The 22,793-nt window shown below is 35.6% G+C and overlaps 1 protein-coding gene across 4 annotated transcripts in view; it reads right to left on the bottom strand.

Moving 5' to 3' along the window:
* Positions 1 to 5,034: 5,034 nt before the first annotated feature.
* LOC115962957 (protein NRDE2 homolog) overlaps positions 5,035 to 22,793 on the bottom strand; it is a 31,262-nt gene continuing 13,503 nt past the window's right edge. For 2 of the 4 annotated variants that reach the window (XM_031081847.1, XM_031081844.1), the window contains exons 6-11: positions 20,059 to 20,169; positions 14,320 to 14,671; positions 12,572 to 12,797; positions 8,625 to 8,846; positions 7,737 to 8,014; positions 5,035 to 5,501 (exon numbers count right to left, since the gene is read on the bottom strand). In XM_031081847.1, coding sequence (XP_030937707.1) covers positions 7,861 to 8,014; positions 8,625 to 8,846; positions 12,572 to 12,797; positions 14,320 to 14,671; positions 20,059 to 20,169 — 1,065 coding nt within the window. In that variant the 3' untranslated portion in view covers positions 5,035 to 5,501; positions 7,737 to 7,860. Of the gene's footprint in view, positions 5,569 to 7,626; positions 8,015 to 8,624; positions 8,847 to 12,571; positions 12,798 to 14,319; positions 14,672 to 20,058; positions 20,170 to 22,793 lie in introns of those variants that run through there. The other 2 variants (XM_031081846.1, XM_031081845.1) reach the window with 2 other exon arrangements.

Genomic DNA, 22,793 nt, shown 5'->3' on the forward strand with positions numbered 1-22,793 from the left:
CATTTTCCATACCTTTTCCCTGAGTTTATCGTCAAGATTTGAGTTTTTGAATGGTGGGTTAATGATTTATTTCAAGTGAAAGTGACAGTAGGATAGGTATTTTCTTCATCCTTTTTTTCCTTTTCCTTGAATTTATTGTCAAGACTTGGGCCTATTTGATTGGTTTTTGTTTTCCTAGCCTCTAGGAATTTTGGAGCACTAGCATTAGGATGTTGTGAAATCTAAACTGAAATTTCGTAATAGGTAGATTCGAATTGCAAATCAAGCCACTTGCTTTGATTTTTACCGATGAAAACCCATGTGAAAATTTCCCATTGAAGAATCCTTCAGCATATTTGTAATGTGAATTTTAATTTTACATATTTATTTATTATATAGAAAATTTGATTTCATTACATGAAACATTGCACTCATTCTGGTTTTTCATTTATTATTACTAGTGTATCTTCCTTTTGTTAAGTGGCTTTGAAGTTCATTTATGATTACTGTTGTATTTTGACTATTAGCCATATTAGTTTTTACTCTTTAGTCAAATTTATAGTACCGCCTAATGTTTTGTTGGTACCATCCAATATGACTAATGTACCTTCCAATTTGATTAAACAAAAATAAAAGAGCCACCAAATATGATATTGATACTGATTAATGTGACGTTGGTACTATCTAATTTGACTAAAAAATAAGGGAGCCACCAAATATCATAATGGTACAATAATATGTGATTTTTTTTTTGGATAGAAATAATATGTTATGTTTGGTACTACCTACTGTAACTAAAAAAAAAAGAAAGCAAACCACCAAATCTAATAATAGTATAATCATATGTGATGTTGGTATTGCTTAATGTGACTAAAAATAAGGGAACTATCGAATGTGACAAAAGTACGATCACATGTGACATTGGTACTATCTAGTGTAATAATGGAACCGTCAAATGTGAGAAAAAAAAAAAGGAAAAAAAAAGAAAAAGAAAAAAAGAAGAGAACCATTAAATGAGATAAAAATATGGTTACATGTAATGTTAGTACTGCCTAATGTAATAATGGAACTATTAAATGTGAGAAAAAAAAAATAAAGATACCACCAAATGTGATAGAATAAGAGAACCACCAAATTTGATAATGGTACCACCTCTTCTATATACAAATCTTAGGTAACCATTTTCCATACTTTTTCACTAAATTTATCGTCAAGATTTGAGTTTTTGAATGGTGGGTTTAACTATTTATTTCAAGTGAAAGTGAGAGTAGGATAGGTTTTTTCTTCATCCCTTTTTCCTTTTCCTTGAATTTATTGTGAAGACTTGGGCCTATTTGATTGGTTTTTGTGTTCCTCTAGGAATTTTGGAGTACTCGCATTAGGATGTTGTGAAATCTGAACTGAAGTTTCGTAATAGGCAGATTTGAATTACAAATCAAGCCACTTGCTTCGATTATTCCCGAAGAAAACCCATGTGAAAATTTCCCATTGAAGAATCCTTCAGTAAATTTGTAATGTGAACTTTAATTTTACATATTTATTTTTTATATAGAAAATTTGATTTCATTACATAAATCATTGCAGTCATTCTGGTTTTTCATTTATTATTACACGTGTGTCTTCCTTTTTGTTCAGTGGCTTTGAAGTTTTTCATATATGATTACTATTGTATTTTGACCATTAGCTATATTATTTTTTACTTTTTAGTCAAATTCGATAGTACTGCCTAATGTTTTGTTGCTACCATCCAATGTGACTAATGTACCGTCCAATTTGATTAAATAAAAATAAAAAAAACCACCAAATGTGACATTGATACTGACTAATGTGACGTTGGTACTATCTAATATGACAAAAAAATAAGGGAGCCACTGAATATCATAATGGTACGGTAATATGTGATGTTGGTAATACTTAATGTGACATAAAAAAAAAAAAAGGGGAACCACCAAATCTAATAATGGTACAATCATACGTGATGTTGGTATTGCCTAATGTGACTAAAAAATAAGGGAATCATCGAATGTAACAAAAGTATGGTCACATGTAACGTTGGTATTGCCTAATGTAACAGTCAAATGTGAGGGAAAAAAAAAAAAAAAAAAAAAACCATTGAATGAGATACAAGTATGGTTACATGTGATGTTGGTACTGTTTAATGTAATGATGGAATTGTCAAATGTAAGAAAAAAAATAAAGGTACTACTAAATGTGACAAAAGTATGGTCAAATGTGATATTGATACTGCCTAATGTGACAATGAAACCATCAAATGTGAGAAACAGTAAGAGAACTATCAAATGTGACAAAAGTATGATCACATGTGATATTGGTACTGTTGATACCGTATTTTATCCGGCACCGATTCACGTGCATCAAAACAAAAACCAAAAAATCAAGAAAATTTGAAATAAGGTGCAAAATCATAAATTTTAAAGTAAAAAAGGGGTAAAAATAAATACAATATGATGGGATGGCGAATCAAAAGGTCATAAGTTTTGAAAATCATTTTTGTAGCAATTAAGGCTAAAACTTTAGCTATGGTAAAAAAGTTGACTTTTTGATCTGACCATTGGATCACGTTGAATTTTGGACCTTCTCGTAGGGCATATTTTTCCCTTTAAAGCGATAGTTTATGGGCTAAAATTAGAGTTAAAATGGATGAGATATGACCAAAATACCAAAAACCCTAATAAAATCCTCTATTTTTTTTTATAGGAAAAACTGACAGTTTTTGACTTGATTTCATGCAATAATCTGTCCCGATTGGGCAAGAACTAGAGCGAGCAGGCTAGATCATCTTGAAGAACCAATTCTTAACTATTTTTCATCAAAAGGGCTTGACGATATCTGCTCCGTATTAGAAGATATGAATTTTTTAAGAAAAAACATCATACAATTTTTCAGCACTGCATCACCTTCCTTCCGAGCACGATATCTCAACGATAGTAGCTCCAAATGGAGTGAGGCCAAGACCATTACTAGACATCCAGAGCTTTCCAAGCATATAAAGTTTGAAGAAAACGGAGTTTGAAAAAACTTCTAAATAGCTGCGCAAAAATCGGGCCAGAAATTAGAAAAAGACAAAGTAGGCTAATGAGGTGGCAAAAATGGAAGGCTCGTTTAGGTGTAACATGTTACACACTTACACCTAGAGCTAGCCTCCCATTTCCTCATTTCCCTATAAATACCCCCTCAATTTTTTGTAAAAAAATTGGAACTTTTCATGAGAGAAAAATAAGAAAATAAAAATAGCCCCAGAAATTCTGAAAAATAGCCCCAGAAACCCACAAAAATAAGAAAAAAGAAAAAAATGACTTGTAACCTTATAGGGATGGGTTAGTTCTTTAATAACTAAACTCATCCCATCCTCTCTTATTATCTTGTAAACATCATTTCAATTGGCACATCCTGACTTTTTCAAAAGAGATATTCAAGATACAAATACACCTCCTCATCTAAAATAAATAAATAAATATATATATTGTTTTTTGAATCATACTAAGACAAAAACGATGTCAGACCACCATGGCCAAACAACACTCGATCACCAAGGGAAGTTCACCCCACGCACATTGCCATCTCCATGGACAGCTAACCATGGTTTTAAAAATTGGTACGGTAAAAGAACCGAAAAATGGACTAGTTATCGGTTTTCTAGTCAGACTAGGGTCAAACCGATGGTCTAATCAGTGACGTCATAAATAGTTTAATTAATAATTTTAAAATAATAAAAATTTAAAAAAATATATTTTAAGTTTTTATATTACGAATATTCAAGTTAAACACACACACACACACACATATATATATAATTTTAAAAAATAATGTGAGTTTAGTTTTTGTGTATTAAATTTAGGAAATAAAAATAACAAAACCCAACGGTAATATTTTTAAATTTTCCAATGATATTTTTTTTTAACAAATCTAGTGGAGCGGCAATGATATAATGACTTGTAAAATCATCTAATTTTAATAAGAAGTGCCACGTTTCCAACATTTTTACAATATTTTCACAATAAATCATATGTGATAAGTTGTTACTGATTTTAATTTGAACACATTACTTAAATTATTTTTTTTCACTAGTATTAGCTAGTAACAAGTAACAACCCACCACTTAAAATTTATTATGAAAATATTGTGATAGCATTTTTTAATTTTAATTTCTTATTCTTTATTTATTTTTCCCTTATCTTATTTTTTCATACACACATTTCTTTATTTTTTTTCCCTCATTTTTTCTCCTCCACACACATATTCTTTCCCTTCTCTCTATCTTCACTTTTGACTTTTCCTTTTGCTTTTCTTCTCTACCAGACTACCACTTCGTCCACTCCAGATTCCAAAACATACCAACAGCCAAAAGCTCTCTCTCTCTCTCTCTCTCTCTCTTAGAGATCGGCGACAGATGACAAAGGCTAGAGAGACAACCTTTTAAATCGGCGTTCACGCATGCTTGTCCTCCACTTGTCCTCCCCACCAAGGCTCAGATGGGTCAGCTTTGCTTCTTCTTTTTTTCTTTTTTTTTTTTCTTTTTTTTTGGTCCTAATTTGATTAGTTTTAAAATTATGATTTGAGTTTGTATTTTGATTGAGATTGAGTTTAGAGATGTTTAAGAGAGAAAAGATCTAGAATGGTTTTGTTGTTACTGTTGTTAATACAGCATAAAATAATCAAGAATCACATTTTAATCTTTAGTTCTTTACCCCTCTCTCTCTTTTCATTGAGTTTTTTTTTTTTTTTTCCTTCCCACAATTTTGGATCCTCATTCTTTATGGGTTTTAGGCTAGATTTGAAGGGGAAAAAAATGCAACTTTTTAAAAAATGGTGTAGTTTTAGTTTTTAACACAACTGGCCAATAACCGGTTCAATCATACCGTTTCCTAGTTTTCATGATTGAACCAGCTAATTCCTAATTACTCTCGATTTTTGGCTACTTTTCGGTTTTTAGTCATAACTGGACCGAATGAGTGTCTAGTTCCTGATTGAATCGGTCGATCCGGCCGGTCCAGTTCGGTTTTTAAACCATGTAGCTAACCAAACCCACACATATTACACAACTATAGTTACAAATCCACCCACCAAAATCTCAGCAACCCCCAAATTTAACCATTCCAGCCGGATCAACAATTCCTCACCCCTATCTACAATTTTCTACATATCAACATTATCTCCTACAACTTTTCGTCCTTTACATCTCATACGATCAAAGACCCAAAACACTAATGCAAAGTCAAGCAAAAAGGTGAGATAGAGGAGGTAAATGAAAAAGGTACAAATGAGCTGAAAATCATGAGGGCCAGTTAAGGTGATTAGAGTAAGCAAAGAGGCACAAAAAAGGAACAAAAGTTGGAGGCAACTCAATCTCCTTCAAATTCACCTTCCTACTCTATTGTGTTTTGTTCTAATCCAAATATGCCAACGATGACTCAGGCCACCGAATCAACCCCCGTGATTGGGCTTCCAGCCACTGCTCTTTCTCATGTTTGTAAATTGTCCACCAAATCTCATCCAACCCTCTGATAGAAAATAGAGCCTCAAACTTGATTAGAAGACATAAGGTTGGAGTGCATGGCAGTATGATAACTGAGGGGGCAAAAAAAGGAAACAATAAACAGCTAGTTTTAATGACATGGCAACATCCAACATGTGAGTGTCTCACTTATACATGAATCAACTGCTATTTAGACATTTGACGGCCACATCACTAACAAATATGGACAGAAATGACCATTTTGAAAAAAGTAAAACGTGAGAAAAATGAAAATTTTCTAACATAAAAGAACCAAAATGAAAACAACCTCAAACATAAAGGGGCAAAAGTGTAATCTGGTCTTATATTTGATGTTAACTTTGTAAAAGCTCTAAACATCAAAACAAAAGAGAAGAAGAGGATCAGAAGCAAGAGTTAGTGTTGAAGATTAAATCTGCAGCTAAACCACAGAAGCAGCACCTAAACAACAGAAGCTAGTGTAAACTGCAAGTAATTTAGTGTTTTAATTATTTCACACATGTACATACACGTGGGCTGTGTTCACACGTGCTATAACTAATTGGATAGAGTTAGTTTTGTACTTTGTGTACATAAATAGTGCTTTAGTGTAAATAGGAATGGCAACTGGTCGGGTTTAGGCCGGGTTTTTCCAATACCTGAACCTGACCTGCGGGTCTTAGCTCGCAGCCCAAACCCGGCCCATTTATTAACCGGGTTTTTTTCCCAGGGCCCGGACCTGCCCCTGCCGGGCCCCACAGCCCTATTAAGCCCTGCCAGATTTGGGCCCATTCCGCAGCCCAAATCATGGCCCAACCAAAAAAAATATAAAGAATTGAATGGCCATTGCCCATTTCTCTGGACCTTTTTTTCTTTTTAGTATATAAAATATAAATTATGGAGATTCATAGGTAATGAAACTTATAGATGATAGTTTTAAACTCATTTTAAAAGGAATACTCTTTGGCCTAATTCCTTATCCTAACACCATTTTAACTTTATTTGGACTACCTTGCGCGCACACTGCATACTAAGGTCGACTTCACATCTATGATATCTATTTAGGTGAGGACTTGCAAATTTGAAATGCTGCCACAGTAAATTACTAGAAAAGTTGCATAATAAAATACTCCTTCAACCGTTGATCTTTCCCCACTGAGAAAACAAAGTAATCCAGCAAATTGCAGTTGCATCCACTTCTAACAATATACAAACCAATCATTATAGGATATCATGAATCATAAAACGAATGAACTAGGTATCTCATTTTGAGTCATTCAAGAGTATCTGCAGGCGACAAGGGACAACAATGATTTAAAAAGGGACCAGTATATCTCTAAGAAGCAAAAACGATACATAAATTGGTTCATCCCACTTCAAAAAATTTCACAACAAAAGTTGACTTTTGTACCTCGACAATTACACATGGGCTTCAAGTTCGTCAGTCAAAGAAACAACAAAATCGGGGGAGGCGGTGAAATGGACTGTCCGTGTGACTGTGTGAGGCCGTGTGCTGTGTGATGTGACATGTGAGGCAGTGAGGGTGAGGAGGCATGAGCTGAAATGTGGGAGTGAGGATGAGGAGGTAGAGCTGAAAAATGAGGGAGTTAGGGTTAGTTTATAACTATAACTATAAATATATATATATATATATATATATATATATATATATATATTTATATATTTATAGGGGGTTTTTTAAGTAATTTAAGAATAACCAGGCTGGGTCCGAGTCTGGGTCTAGGCTGGGTTTCAAGCCCTATTTTTTATAAAACCCAAACCCGGTTCGGGTTTTTTTTATTAAAAAAAAACCCATACCCGACCATATTCCTTATCGGACCGAGTAAAATCCGCCCCATTAGGATCGGGTCGGGCAGAAATTGCCATCCTTAAATGTAAATGATTATACAATTTAATTGAATACAAATTTAAGATATTTTCCAAACTCTCTCTCTCTGTCTCAGTTTTTTTCAATTATGTTACAATCCATACATGTTTATTTTTTTTCTTTTAATAGATACAAGAATTTCAACATATGGCACCTGCTTTATGATGATTGCTCTTTACTATTAGATTAAAAGACCAATTGATTTTTAATTTAAGTGGAGTTTGAATCCCATATCTCCATACATGCTTCTTTTTTTACTCTACTCATGAACCTCAATTAATAAAAATAATTTAAATTGTTTTCAAAGAGAAATGACTTCAATTTCTATGCATTTTTTCACCAGCACTCGTAGAAAAGAGGATGCCATATACTCACTATTTTAAATGCTTTTCTTCCATGATAGTGAACCATGACATCAAGATTTTGCACATCTTCAATCCGTACAATTTTTCAATTTCCTGCCTGCTAGAAGAATAATAAGAAATGGCTGGAAAGAATGTCATGGTATGAGGTCATCTTGCAAAAGGATCTCGTAAATGTCTGTCCTCAGATTCAATTCTTTATCCCGCATGACTTCTTGGAGATCTGACAGCTCTTTTCCAGTTAGGATGCTGTTCAGCTTGAGAAAACCATCAAGCCAAAGACTTTTAGACCTGACAATTATACAGAACAAAATGGTGGTCAAAGACAGAACAAGCAAATCTCTGGGAGTACACTGGAAGTTCAAAATATATATGCTCTATATCTGAGAGCAGTCATTCCAGAGCATTCACTTACACAGACCTAGAAATTTAACCGATATATTAGGGGCTAGGTGATATAATCCCAAAATTGACTCCTCTATGAGTTGTATTTTCGTTTTAATTTTATTCTTGGCATTGGGGACTAGTGCGATGTCACATGAGAGTTTGCAGCAGGGCAAGCCCACATATGGCAACAATTTCAGTTCCAAGAAAATATCATGGCTTTGATCCACAAAGACATACTCAAACTGGCAAAAGACAGCAGGAAGAAAAAGGGGACCGGGGTGCGAAGGGGGGGGGGGGGGGGGTGTGTTCGGTTAAGTCTTTCAAAGAGGGTTATGAGACACATTCAGGATAAGTAGTATAAAAGGAATCTAACCTGGCCAAAAAAAAAGGAGGAGACAGATATAGAGAGTAAAAACAGGTTGAAACAGAAAAATAAAAATCAGAATAGGAACAAAGCAAAAACAACCGTTTGTTTCAAGGCTGAGAGGAACAATATGATCTCAATAATCCTTACCATGGGCAGGCATGGATAGCTCGGAAGAAAATTCGTCTGGCTGCAGAAGGGTTGCAGGCTATGTTAATCTCATATGCAACATAGCAACGCCAGAGTACAACTGAGTTATGCAAAATCTCATTTGCCAATGCCCTTTCAAATAATCCATGGATCCTATGCTGGGAACCTCCTCTACTCATCTCGAACAACAGAGCAAAAATCCAGACAATCACAGATGGTTTCCTGACAATATTGGATGAATTTAAAATAAGAGAATGAATAAAAATTATGGAACAATCATGATCATGTACCAAAAAACTGAAATGCAACAAAATATTGAACCTTGGAAATGGGAAATGCAACGTCCATCCAAATCAAATACACACATCAAATGCACATTTTTTATTATTTTCTAGTGCATTGGTAAGTCTTGACTTTTGGACCTACATAGTGTAACGGCCTTTATTTGCCAAAAAAGGTTGGACAGCTATGGAAATTAATATGAATACCTCATGCAAATCGCAAGCATTGTCAAACAAGGATTTTATTGTAGAAAATAGCTATAAAGGCTAATTCCTTCTAAAACATAGATTATATCCAAAAGCATAAAAAGTTCATAGAAAAATAATAAACTATGACTACAGTTTAGAAATATGACTTCTCTATTTTTTATTTTATTTTAAAAAGTAATTAGAAATATGACTTCTCATTAGAAAATGGGAAGTATTTTATTTTGGTTATCTCCACATCTTTTATTTTGGTTATGAAAGTCTTAATCTGTAAATCAGGATGATACAAAGGGCTTTGGCAGAAGGCTTTCTGGCAGGATTTAAGGTGGCAGGCAAGAACAGAGGGGTTACGGAGATCTCTCATCTTCTTTTTGCAAATGAACCAATTCTATTTTTTGATGCAAACATAACTCAACTTAAATACCTTCGCTGTGTACTCCTATATTTTGAAGCAATTTCAGCCTGAAAGTTAATCTGAGTAAGAGTGAACTGGTCCCAGAAGGAGATGTGAGAAGGGTAATAACACTGGCTTCAATTTTGGGCTGTAAGCTAGGACATTTGCTCATAACTTTTTTGGGATTGCCACTGGGGTCAAAATTCAAGGCTTTTGCAGTGTGAAATCCTATCATAGAAAGGGATGAAAAGAATACTTGTAGAGTGGAAGCGGCTATAAATAAATAATCGACCAGCTGCCTTGTGCCATTAAGCAATGTAGTTAAAGATGCTTGATTAACTCCCCATTATTCTTGCACGTACAACACCAGTCAACAATTATGAGATGTTGTTACTAGAGATTGTCCACCATTAAGATCTTACCCAAAGTTATCCAAGTGAAAAATGCAACATTATGAGACACCTTAGGCTGATGCTTCTCAAAATATCACAGTATGAACTAGCCACCAAAAAACCATGTTTAGATCAAATCAATGCTAAATGGTATTCTCCCTGACTAGATGAAAAGTAAAGAGATTCTCCATAGATTCAATTTCCAAGTCCTGAAATGAGTGAATATATAAGTGAAATTTTCAACATTTTCATTACAAAACAAAATGGACTTGGATGTAGGTGTCAAGTCAAGAGATGGTTCTAAGTGTAAGACTCAATTAATGTTTGAACTTGAAACACAAAGCAATATCAAAAATAGGGTATAAATACTTGGATGCACTACATATAAATAGAACAAAATTGTGTTAAATTTAGGTAATACCTAATACAACGACATTTAGTCCTAAAATGTACCAACTTTTTTACCATCTAAATAGGAATTTAGGAAATTCTTTCATTTATTTAGTTTAAATGATAGGAATGAAAACTTGAATTAATTTTAGTACACAACCCAAAGAAGGAAAAATACCAAGAAATGAAAAATAGGCACTTGCAGTCTGGCAAATCCTTTTTTTTTGCCCCCCCAATAATGTAGGAAACCTTTCTAAAGAAGGGCCCTTTGGACTCACTTTTAGCCAGTAAAGCCTACGGGCAAAGCTTATACATAGTTTGTCAGCCAGCCTTCTCGTCACTCAGTTTAGTATCTGGCAAGCTCTCCCAGTCCTAATTTAGCATGCATATGATTTGTTAAAGATCCATTCGCAACTTAATACCCAGGCCCAATTGTATATGCATCCATTGCTGCCGCCTAACTCAAGAAGTGGTTCCAGGCCAAGAAACAGAAAATTAATTTAGAATGTGGCCTAATATTGACCACTGCTTTGTCATTTATTTTAAAAAAAAAAAAAAAAAAAAAAAGCTTGCAGGCACATGGTGCATTGTGAGCAGCTTGGTATCAGGGATCAAAGTGGGAAAAGACATGAAGAAACTAGTTATGGACATAGCACTGTCAGTCAACATGATGTTAAAGGAACTAAAGTGCCAGACTTAGATTAAGATCTGAAAGAAAGAAAAGGACAATCGGAGGAGGCTATAATGATTAAGATCTTTTGCTAAAGGGAATTGCAATGATGAGGGGTTTCAAGGTCGAATCATTGCACTCCAATGAACCATTTGAGGTCAAACAAACATGTTTCATTATATCCATACATATTAGGCCCTTGCCTCCCTTTTGACCTCTTGATCTCTTCAGAGAGGGACATGAAGTTGCCAGATAATCCAGCTGTGTGTCAGACTTAGATTTCATACCATTACTCATATTATGTCATGTTGGTAGAGGTATCACTGGTAAATTTACACCTGTGTTACATAGCAACCTAGAGTCTTAGAAAGCATTTTAGGTCTAGTAATTTATATCAGGTAGGTCTCCCCTTTCCACATAGTATGTACTCTACAATAAGGAATTTTAGAATCTGAAGTCCAATCCAGCTTTCCACAAATTGGCAGTTAGATTGTATAAGAGAGAAATATATCGGCCTATTTCATGTAGGGGTTGCAAATATGCCCTGCACCATGGAACCTACCTTGCCCCGCCCCGTATGGGTTTTCCCTGTCCCAAAGAGGGGATGGGGTGGATGGATTTTGTCCAACCCGTCCCAAGTGTGTTATTTGAGGACAAAATTTTCCACCAAACCAAGTTGGAGGAATCTCCTCCAACCCATTACACAATGGTTTATATGAACATCCATGTATATTAAATCATGTGATTTATTAAATCATTTAAATAAATCGCATGACTATTAAATAGATCTAAGGTCATGTGACTAAAAGTACACATGGATAATCTTTTAAATTGCCATGTAGTGAGTTGGAGGAACTGTCCTCTATCCATTATTTAATATTTTTTTGATAAGTAATAATATTTCATTAAGAACACACTACCCCCTCTCTCTCACCACAACAAGGGTCTCATTAGGGATGCCAAAAATGCCTCCACCCACACTTTGCCCAGCATGCCACTCCTACACCATGCGGTGTTAACCACCCCGAAGAGGTGCTGAGCAAAAATAAAGCACCCATGATCCGACCCCATCCCGCAGCCTTGCCGTCCTTAATTTCATGGGATGGGTCCCATTAAAACCTATTCACTAGTTTTTATTTTTTTAGGGGGACACACCTTAACTCCTTATGAAGGTGGGAGAGATTTCAATTACAAAAACGAAGTAGCTTTTGTTCAAATGTCTTCCACAATAGAATGTTGTTGATTGTATTTACCCCCTCTTACTCTTCAAGCAAATTTAACCTCTCAAGAGTCGTTCTCACTCTTGGCAGGCAAACAAGCCAGTCAGGTCATTTGGACAAACCACGAGGCCTCACCACCCAAGAGAACACAGCCCCTCACCGAGCCATTCAAGCCTATGGAAAGCCCAAAGGACCAACTATATCAAATCATCACCTATTGTAATTCGGGGCTCTAGATTGTTAAAATTAGGCTAGCAACAGATTCAAGGTATGGAGTTGGAAGCTTAGAGTTCTAAATTCTTTACATAAATTTCTCTCTCATAATATTCACGAACACCTAACATTCATTTAAGAAATTATAAGTATGATTAGACATATGGATGAAGATCTTACTTGTGACAGAAGTCATCAAACATCCACCGCAATTTATTAGGAGTTGTGTAAAGATGACCAATCTCCAATAAAGCTCCAAAAAGTTCTGGGCTGAAAGGATATATTTTCAGCCCCCGAATAACGGACTCCCAGACTTTTGATAGGCTCAATTGCTTATGATGTCTCTGAAGCATCTTCACATAATAGTTGAACAAATACTCAAGTTGATAACTATGACTTTGTCTTTCTGTGGGATTGTAACATAGAAATATATATATATAAAAATAAAATAAAATAAAAACCTCAACATGATAAATTGAATTATAATTGGAAAAAGTTGAGATGTTCTAAAATGCATAAAATTAATTTCTCCAGTGATGATAACAGTTAATCGCAGCAAAATGCCATTACTTGTGTTCTGTTGTAATATAACAAAATCATAAGACTGATTATTACTTGTCCTCTATGGTAGTGGAAATCATTATTGAATTGAAACTCATATCTCAGCTGTTAATTACAGATTCCAAAGCTTGTAGGATGGCTCATAAAAGTTCTAAAATACAAGTGACAATTTCTTTTCCCTGTCCACAATGAAATATAGGTGGTAATGTGCACAATTCCTATTTTTTGAGAGGAGAACAGGTGTAGCATTGTTGAAAGCAATGCCTGACTATCTGACAACATGGGTTTGGGTCCAGTTGTTAAAGGAGATCATCTGCAAGAGCCAGCTATTTAGGATTGACTTTCAGTGTTAACTATTTCTTTAGCATTAGATTTAGAACTTCGTCCATCAAAGTGGCTCCCAATGTGTTACCCAATACAGGCAGCACCAGAATTATTCCAAAGAATCCGATGTTGGAAAATAGCCAATCAGCTTTAACTAGTCTGGATCAATAGTTAATCATAGACAATTAGGCCATTGATTTTCTATTATTTTCATAGCCCTTTGGGGGGCCAGGTGTAGAGTTTAGACAAACCACTACGCCCAATAAGGTCTGAAGGTCTTATCTCATAGAGATTGTCAACCTATATGAGACATTTTGAACATTTCGAGAATAATCTTCAACCTAAATTAGGAATTTGAGCTTCAATGGGGAAGTTTAAAAATCTACCCTAAAATAATCTAATCATTGAATTTTTATTTTTTTTAAAAGAAAAAAAAAATTGTATCATTTATATTTTGCATTGGTATCATTGTGTCCATATCCTAGTTTCCAAAATGTGCAATATTAATTCATGCCTTATACTCCATTAGCCCCAAACAGAGTGTCTTCCTTAGCATGTTCATCATCAACACCAAAGACAAACAAACAAACAAAATATAACAAAACTCTCTTTGCACTTGTATCGCTAATCTTTTAGCTTTCTTTTGTTTCTTTCTATTTTTCAAATCTTTGTATACTTCCTGTATACGCTTTTCCTTTTTAATAAATTACAATTATAAAAAAAATAATAATAATAAAAATTTCTCTTTACCGCATTACTTATTTCTCATTCACTTGACTTTTAATCAAAAACAAAAACTGTCTCTTTCCCAACCCACTGCTGACCACTTGAGCTACATCACAAGTAGAAGTTTTATACTAGAAAATATGAGGTGTTGATTGCTAAACCGTATAGCTTATGCTATGATGATCATTTGTAGGGCAGAAACTAGAAATTTACAGTCAAATAAAGCAATGCATCAATTTAACTTTGAAAGAATAGGTACTAGCATGACATATGTAGAGATTGAAAAAGAGGTAGAAGTACAAAGTAATATTAATAACCTGGAAGCACAGTTGCAAAAGCCTGATCCAAAACTTCAATACCCGCAGCCCATCCAGATGTCAACTCCTCAAATAAAGCTGCTGAACATATGAGAGCAACAGATTGATCATCTATAAGACCACATACCCATGCTGATCTTACAGTTCTTATTCTTTCTTTGAACCCTTGGTGCGCTCTCAGCAGTTTCAAACTTGACGGTTGACTTTTAAATGGACTATATGTTTCACCACTTCCTAAGCACGATAATATGTGCAGCGCACGAAATGATGTTTCACCACTGTCAGCAGGATTATTGGCAAGCTCTGCCTCAGCATACCAAAAATATAGAAGAGGCATATTAGACCGTAGTTCCTGCCAGTTGTTTAATGGTTAATACAATATTATATCATGATAGTTCATGCTCCAACAAATTCAGTCAAAAATTGAAAATAAAAAATATTATTATAATAACTCCATAAAACAAATTCAGACCTCAACTTCATTAATTTTTAACTTCAAATTCTCCATTGCAACTAATACTATAACTACTACTTTGAAAAGGTCACATCTAATATGAAAAGGATAACCAGACCCAGGAATAAAAAAAGAAAAAGGAAAGCAATATTTGGATTGCAATTCTGGATATGATCAATTATGAAGAGCAAATGTATAAAAGCAATTTATATGACGGAAATGTTTCAGAAACAGACCATTGATCCACCCATTAATTCAAGTGGGTCACAGGTCCTGGATTCCAGTGTAGTCAAAGTATAAATACTTGCCAATAAAAAATATAACCATTTCTCTAACTTATAAAGCCAAAAGAAATTATAAGTTAAAATGGAGAAGCACCTAAGTCAACTACAATAATTGCATTGTTTAAAAATTAAAAATTAAAAACCCATAATGTCTACAGTTAAAAGGAAGAAATTTTTTTATTATCAAGAATCAGTACAATCTAAGCAAAATTCAGGTGATAAGTACTGAGCCATCTGTTAAATCGACAAGGCTCATAATCACCAAGAGTACAAAAAACAAGCCCAAGGGTTCACAACCATGAACTCTTTACATAAACTAGGCCTATGAATCACATTCTAGAAACTGGTTAACTTTTTTTTTTGATAAGTAATAAGACTTTTATTCAACAAGAAAAACACAAACAGCCATTACAAGTGTTCATGATGGTGAACACAAAAAACAGCAAACAAAAACAACTGAAAAGAGAATAAGAGAAGCAACTTAAGTGGCACTACTAAGGGTAGAAAAGAACTCCAAAGCAGAAGAACAGTTTGAATAACCCTAGCACTTAGCCCATTCAAAAAGAGTATTTCGGCTGAGATCTTGTAACTGATCAAGCGTTCTCTCCAAACCCTCAAAAGAGCGTTGGTTTCTTTCCAACCAAACAACCCACATCAAACAACTAGGAACCATATTCCAAACGTCCGAAGCATATTTTCCCAACCAATTACTCCAACAAGACACCAAACTCACCACAGAACCTGGCATGACCCATTGAATCCCAAAAACTTGTAACATTTTCACCCACAAAGCATAAGCTACCGGACACTAAATGAGAAGATGGTCCACCGATTCCGCAAAACAGCAGCACATACAGCACCTATTCGCCAAATGGAGGCCCCAAAGATTATCCAAGGTAAGGATCTGGCCATGTGTTGCGGTCCACAAGAAGAAAGCCACCCTCTTAGGCACCTTGACTTTCCAAATCCCCTTCCATGGGAAGTAAGAAGGAGCTGAACCCCTGATCTTATGATAGAAGGACCGAGTATCAAACTTACCATTCCTATTAAGACACCAATGGAGTCTATCCCACCCAAAACCTCGTGGGATCCGAGACTGAATGAGTTCTAGGAAAGAGAAGGCAACCTCAAATTCCCTCTCATGAAAATTCCTATAAAATTTCACATTCCAACATCTACTACTCCCATCCTCCTATTGATCCGACAAGTCAGAAATACAGGCTTCCTTGTCACTAGAACATGCAAATAACTGAGGATAGAGCATTTTAAGAGAGAAATCCCCAACCCACCTATCATGCCAAAAACGAATACGGGAACCATCACCCACCACAAAGGCCAAGTGTTTGGAGAACCTCTCCCAACCGAAATTAATACCACGCCAAAGGCCACACCCATGTGCCCTTCTACAATCTTTAGCATTCCCCCCCCCCCCCCCCCCCCTTGATCCTCGCCATATTTGGTGGCAATAACCCTCCACCAAAGACTAGTTCCTTCTTGGCCAAACCTCCATAACCATTTCCCTAATAGAGCTTGGTTGAAGTGACCTAACTTCCTAACCCCCAAACCACCCATCTCTAGAGGTGAACACACCTTCTCCCAAGCCACCAAAGAATGTTTAAAACACTCCTCCGAAGACCCCACAAGAATTTCCTCCGAATACGCTCCAATTTGTCAGCCACAACTACAGGGATGGTAAATAAGGATAGATAATATGTGGGAAGACTAGAGAGGGTACTCTTCAAGAGAGTAAGCCTACCACCCTTAGACAAATATAGACACTTCCAACCAGCCAGCTTCTTCTCCATCTTCTCCAAAATGGGGTTCCAAATGGATGCAATCTTGTACGAGGTGCCCAAAGGCATGCCCAAATATTTCATGGGCAGGATACCCACCCTACAACTGAGAATATTAGCCAAAGCATCAATATTACCAACCTCCTCCACGGGGACAATCTCACTCTTCCCCACCTTTAAACCAGTAAAGGCTTGGAAGCTAGACAAAGCCAGTCTAATAGGCGACAACTGATCTCTAGAGGCATCACAGAACAGAATAGTGTCGTCTGCAAAAAGCAAATGAGATATGTGAACCCTGATAGAGTTCACTGGTCCCACACGAAAGTAACGAAGCAGACCACTATCTTTAATTTTCTTAAGGATCCGAGATAAAACTTCCATAACCAAGGGGAAAAGAAGAGGGGATAGAGGATCTCCTTGTCTCAACCCATGAGAGCTTCCAAAAAAGCCTACCGGGGAACCATTCACAAGAACTAAGAAGCGAACAGTAGAAATGCAAGCCTTAATCCACTCCCTCCACTTCAACCCAAAGCCCTTCCTATTCAACAAATAAAGCAAGGCATCCCAATTAACATGATCGTAAGCTTTTTCTATATCCAGCTTACAAACTACACCCGGGGAATGACACTTCAATCTACTATCCAGGCACTCATTCGCAATTAACACAGAGTCCAAAATTTTCTTCCAACAACAAAGGAATTTTGGGTCTCCGAGATTAAACTATCTAAAACCACCCTCAACCTATTCGCCAACACCTTAGATAGCAACTTGTAAACATTGCCCACCAAACTAATAGGCCGAAAATCCTTAATATTGACAACATTAGATTTCTTAGGAATAAGAGTGAGGAAAGAAGCATTAAGAGACCTTTCAAAAACTAAATACCTATGAAAATGCTTGAAAACAGCCATCACATCATCCTCCACTACCCTCCCAACATTTATGAAAAAATGCCATGGTGAACCCATCCGGGCCAATGGCTTTATCCCCCTCCATCTCTGCCAGTGCCTAGGAGACTTCTTCTTTCGAAAACTCTCTCTCAAGGGACAACCTATCATCCTCCCCAATACTATCAAAATCCAACCCATCCACAGTTGGACGCTACGTGTCCGTTTCTGTATAAAGTTCTTGATACCACATCCAAAGTTCTTGGACCACCTGAGCCTGCACAACAGGTTCATCCTCATATAATACCCCATCCACCTCAAAACTACTAATATGATTAGCTCTTATATGAGAATTTGCTAATCCATGAAAGAAGCATGTATTGTTATCACCTTCCTTCACATACAAAGCTCGGGACTTTTGTCTCCAGAAAGTCTTCCATGGAAGCTAAAACTTCTATCTCACCTTTAACTTGAGTACGGCGAGCTTGATCCTCATGTGAAAGGCCCAGAATATCTTCCTTGGCATCCAAACCCAATAATTCAAACAGCAAACTCTTCTTCTTAAAAGCCAAATCACCAAAAACCTCCTTATTCCACTTTTTTAGGTCTTCTTTAAGAGCCTTTAATTTCTGAGCCAAAACAAAGCTAGGTGATCCTGTAAAGCAATACCTGATCCACCACTGTTGAACCTTCTCAACAAAACCCTCCACCTTTAACCACATGTTCTCAAACTTAAAAGCACCGCGCCCCCTCCCCACAACACCAAATTCCACCAAAATCAAACAATGATCAGAAATAACCCAAAGAAGCACCCTTTGGGACACGTTTCCAAAATGATCCTCCCAATCAGCAGAGACCAATGTCTTGTCGATATGAGACAGACTTCAGTTTGAAATCCCTAAACCAAGTGAAAGAAGCCCCCTCTAATGGTAAATCCACTAGGAAATTAATCTGTATAAAATCTGAAAAAGCAAACATGGCTGGGCTGAAAGAGTCACAGCCAAGCCTCTCGCAAGGATATCTAATAACATTGAAATCACCAAATAAAAACCAGGATTTGTTCCAACGAGTACGCACCCTTGATAACTCCTCCCACAAACAGCCCTATGAAGGTCTGCGTTTGGGCCATAAATGCCAGTACAAACCCATTCAAATCCATCCACAACACCCCTAAAAAGAACACTAACTGAAAACCGACCAACCAACACATCAATTTTCTCGACCACCCGTGTATCCCAAATCAGCAGAACCCCCCCCCCCCAGAAGATTGAACCGCATCCAAAACAGCCCAATCCTTGAAAGGACTACCCGATAAGCTTCGCAAGACAGCAGAGTTTACCAAAGAAAGCTTAGTTTCCTGGAGACAAACAATATCACACCTCCATTCCTTAAGAAGATTCTTACAAACCTCTCTCTTTTGGGGATTATTCAATCCCCTAACATTCCAAGAAAGAAGTCTTAAATTCATTTATAACTGCCAATAGCCCCCAAACTGTTCGACGAAACTCTATAATGAGAAGAGGAACCATCGTAATAATAAGGATATTTTTCTACTTTCCAGTATTACTAATGTCTACAGTTAGAAGGAAGAAAAATATGCAATTTAAACCAACATCGAGCCAGATTTTTTATTACATTCTTTTTATACGCAGAAATGCAAGAGAATAAAAAATGAAAATAAATAAAATAAATAAAAAATGAAAATAAACAAAATAAATAAAAAATAAAAAAAGGGAGGCATATACGGTAATGAACTATGAAAGATTCTTTTGGAGGAGAATATTTAGTGAAAAATCTTACATTTACCCAAACCAGGATTCAAATAACATCCCAGCAATAAGCAAATTTTATATAAATAAAATCATATTACAAGTCAAAAGCTTTTAGATAAAGATTAAGTATGTTCTGTACCAAAACTCAATGGTGCTCTAGTTATGAAATGCAAATAGCAAAAGACATGGGCATTTCATAAGAAGGTTTACATTGAATCTTCAAAATTATCTTTTAATTAATTATCAATAAGAGCAACACGACACCTTGTAGTCAGTGATCACATAGCAACTTGTCAACCACTTGCATTATAGGCTTCAGTTCATATGTAACCAATAATTCTATTTACCCACAAACATATAAAAGTTGTCTTTCTAGATAATTGGCAAGTGAAACCCATCCAAAGGCAGACTTCATTTTGTATCAATAAATGTGCTACAGAGACCAGCGAAAATAAACTAATCGTTCTTTGACATAACAAAACAAAACACATTCTTCGGCAAACCAAACTAAATTTTGTTTTTTGTGAAAAAAATAAACAGAGACCTTACCATTGGAAGCCCTTCTATTAATGACAGTGCCATGTCAAACACTCTTCTCGCATGATCAATATTCCCATAAGCAGCCTCCCTTCGTGCATATACCCCACATAGTAATACATCCTACAACAAAGACCAAAATAGACAACTGAAAAAGAAATCTCACACCCAGGTAAAACTAAGATAATTAAGATACAAAAAAAGAATAAGAGAAAACTCTGCATAGCATTAAACATTGACAAGATTGCCTCTTTCAAGCATCTCATTTGTGCAACTAGTTTCAGTTATAATTAAGCCACCTTACTTGCCACCTTTAGAAAAAGAAAAAGTGAAAGAGAATTACTGTAACTAGCTATCCTATGCTAGGATCCCAAGCTTATAGACAGCATATGTAAGGGAATGAAAATATACTTCCATAATTAATCATGCCTCCTAGATTGCATTGCTTACACCACAACCTCAAGCATGATAATGATATATCTCAAAAATGCAGCTTTATGTTTTCTTTTATGTAGGTGGGAACTCGAATACACAGCTTTATGTTTTCTTTATGTAGGTGGGATGAGAAGTGTTTGACTTATGTACAAAAAAAAAAGAAGGGGGAGGGGGGGGTCATATCGTATTGGAACTCTGTCGAACATTAACTTCTTAACAGATTAAACTTATCATGTCATCTAGTGAACCACAGAAATGGAATGGGGAATCACAGCCTATGGCTGTCAGCCTGTCAGGGAAACATTGATGCATGCTACAAGGGGTGGGTTGCAGAAACCTAAAGTGTAACACCCCAAACCCATACCAAGGATTTAGATGCACGACCTGTCTTATAAATAATCCACATTTGCTATAATGGAACAAAACATAACTAAATATCCACAAATAAGAATCAAAACATTAAGTCTTTCTTATAAAATCCATCAAACTAAAACTTTAACAATAAAGTCTCCAAATACAATCCCAAATAGTTTCAAGAATACTAAACTCACTATCCTAAGAAAACATAATAAAATAGTCCATCAACTAACATAGCTCCAAAAGAAATCTTCAATCTATGGCTCCAATGATCTACCACCAAAAGATATTCCACTGCTCTAGTCTGAAAGGGTGGAGAAAGGGGGGTGAGCTAGAAGCTCAATAAGAGACTACATAACATGAGTATGTCTTTCAAAACAAAACAATAGTATCATTGACAAAATATAATCTTTACAAAATATTTACAAATAGTTTTAACAGTAATATAATATATTCTGTAAAATTGTCATAAAAAAATATTTAGCTATAACATTGTAATCAATAAATAAAATAATAACCACTTTAAATGGCCAAAATACACTAAATAGGTAGAAACAATATATTATAGTAATAAACAATTTTTCCACTTATAAAGGTCAATAACAATAAAATAGTAGTTCGATATGGAAAACATTAGTCAAACAAAGACAAAAAATGCTAAACACTCGGTGGGTGATTCCCATGGGAAACTCTCAAAGAGGCCACGTTGGCTCCAAAAAGCAAACGATAACACTGCACCATACCACAAAAACACTACTTCAGTCGAAGACCAACACTTAACCATGTATTGGCAAAGGTCGCAGACTGTCTAGCTGACCGTTTGAAATTATTCTTACTTTACTATAGTATTATCAATACCAATCATATATCATATAACAAATGCTTTCTCAAATATATAGTTTTTGAGTCATTCTTAACATATACAGTTTCAAAATAACACACAAGAAATAATAAAATTAGGTGTGTATAAAGCATTAACAATAATATAAGTTTTGAAACTTCACTTTTGCAAAAATGTATATATATAAATATTAACGTCTTGAGAGACGTCATGTTCTGAAGTCTACTTACCTCTAGTTGCTAAACCAAGCTTCACTTCAATTGTCTGAAACAATGTCAACTAGAACCTAATTAAAGATCAAATAACTCAATAAGGGCAGGTTTCGAATAACCAAAAAGTCCTCTTATAAAACTTTTCCTTAGCCACTGTGAAGATTTCGCAGTATTAAATCTAACATACATCATGTCTATACTATATTTTATATAATTGTAGTGTAAACACTAATACTACAATCTACTATACCTATATATATACCATTGAACACCACCTATGCTTAACTTATAAAGAACGGTGATACTACTCTACATATATATTAGGATCTCTTTCAAAATCAATAAACTAAAGTACGTTTTTTTTTTTATAAGTAATAAGATATATTGATATAAAGGGGACACCCTAGTGCACAGGGAGTGTACAAGGGAAAAGAAATCAAATACAAAAATTGCAAGAGTCTAGGAAATCAATAAAAGAGGGGAAAGATTTATCTTACAAAGCAAACAACCAATCCCTTAAAGTTCTAAAAAAGAGAACCATGAGGTCTGGAATAGATTTCTCAGAATCTTCAAAACATCTACTATTCCTCTCCCTCCAAAGACACCACAATAAGCAATGAGAAATGATGGACCAAATATAACCATTTCGATGACGACCAAAGCTGCCTTGCCAACACCATAACAGCCCCAGAACAGTGTGCGGCATAACCCAAGAAACTCCAAAAAGTCCCAAAACCATAGACCATAGATCCGAAGCAAAAGGACAATGAAGAAATAGATGGTCAACTGATTCACCATTTCTCTTACACATGTAGCACCAATCCAGAATCCACACCTTCCTTTTACGTAAATTATCAATCGTCAAGCATTTCCCTAAAGCAACAGTCCAAACAAAGAAAGCT

This window comes from Quercus lobata, chromosome 10 (assembly GCF_001633185.2).
Source record: "Quercus lobata isolate SW786 chromosome 10, ValleyOak3.0 Primary Assembly, whole genome shotgun sequence".
Lineage (NCBI taxonomy): Eukaryota > Viridiplantae > Streptophyta > Magnoliopsida > Fagales > Fagaceae > Quercus > Quercus lobata.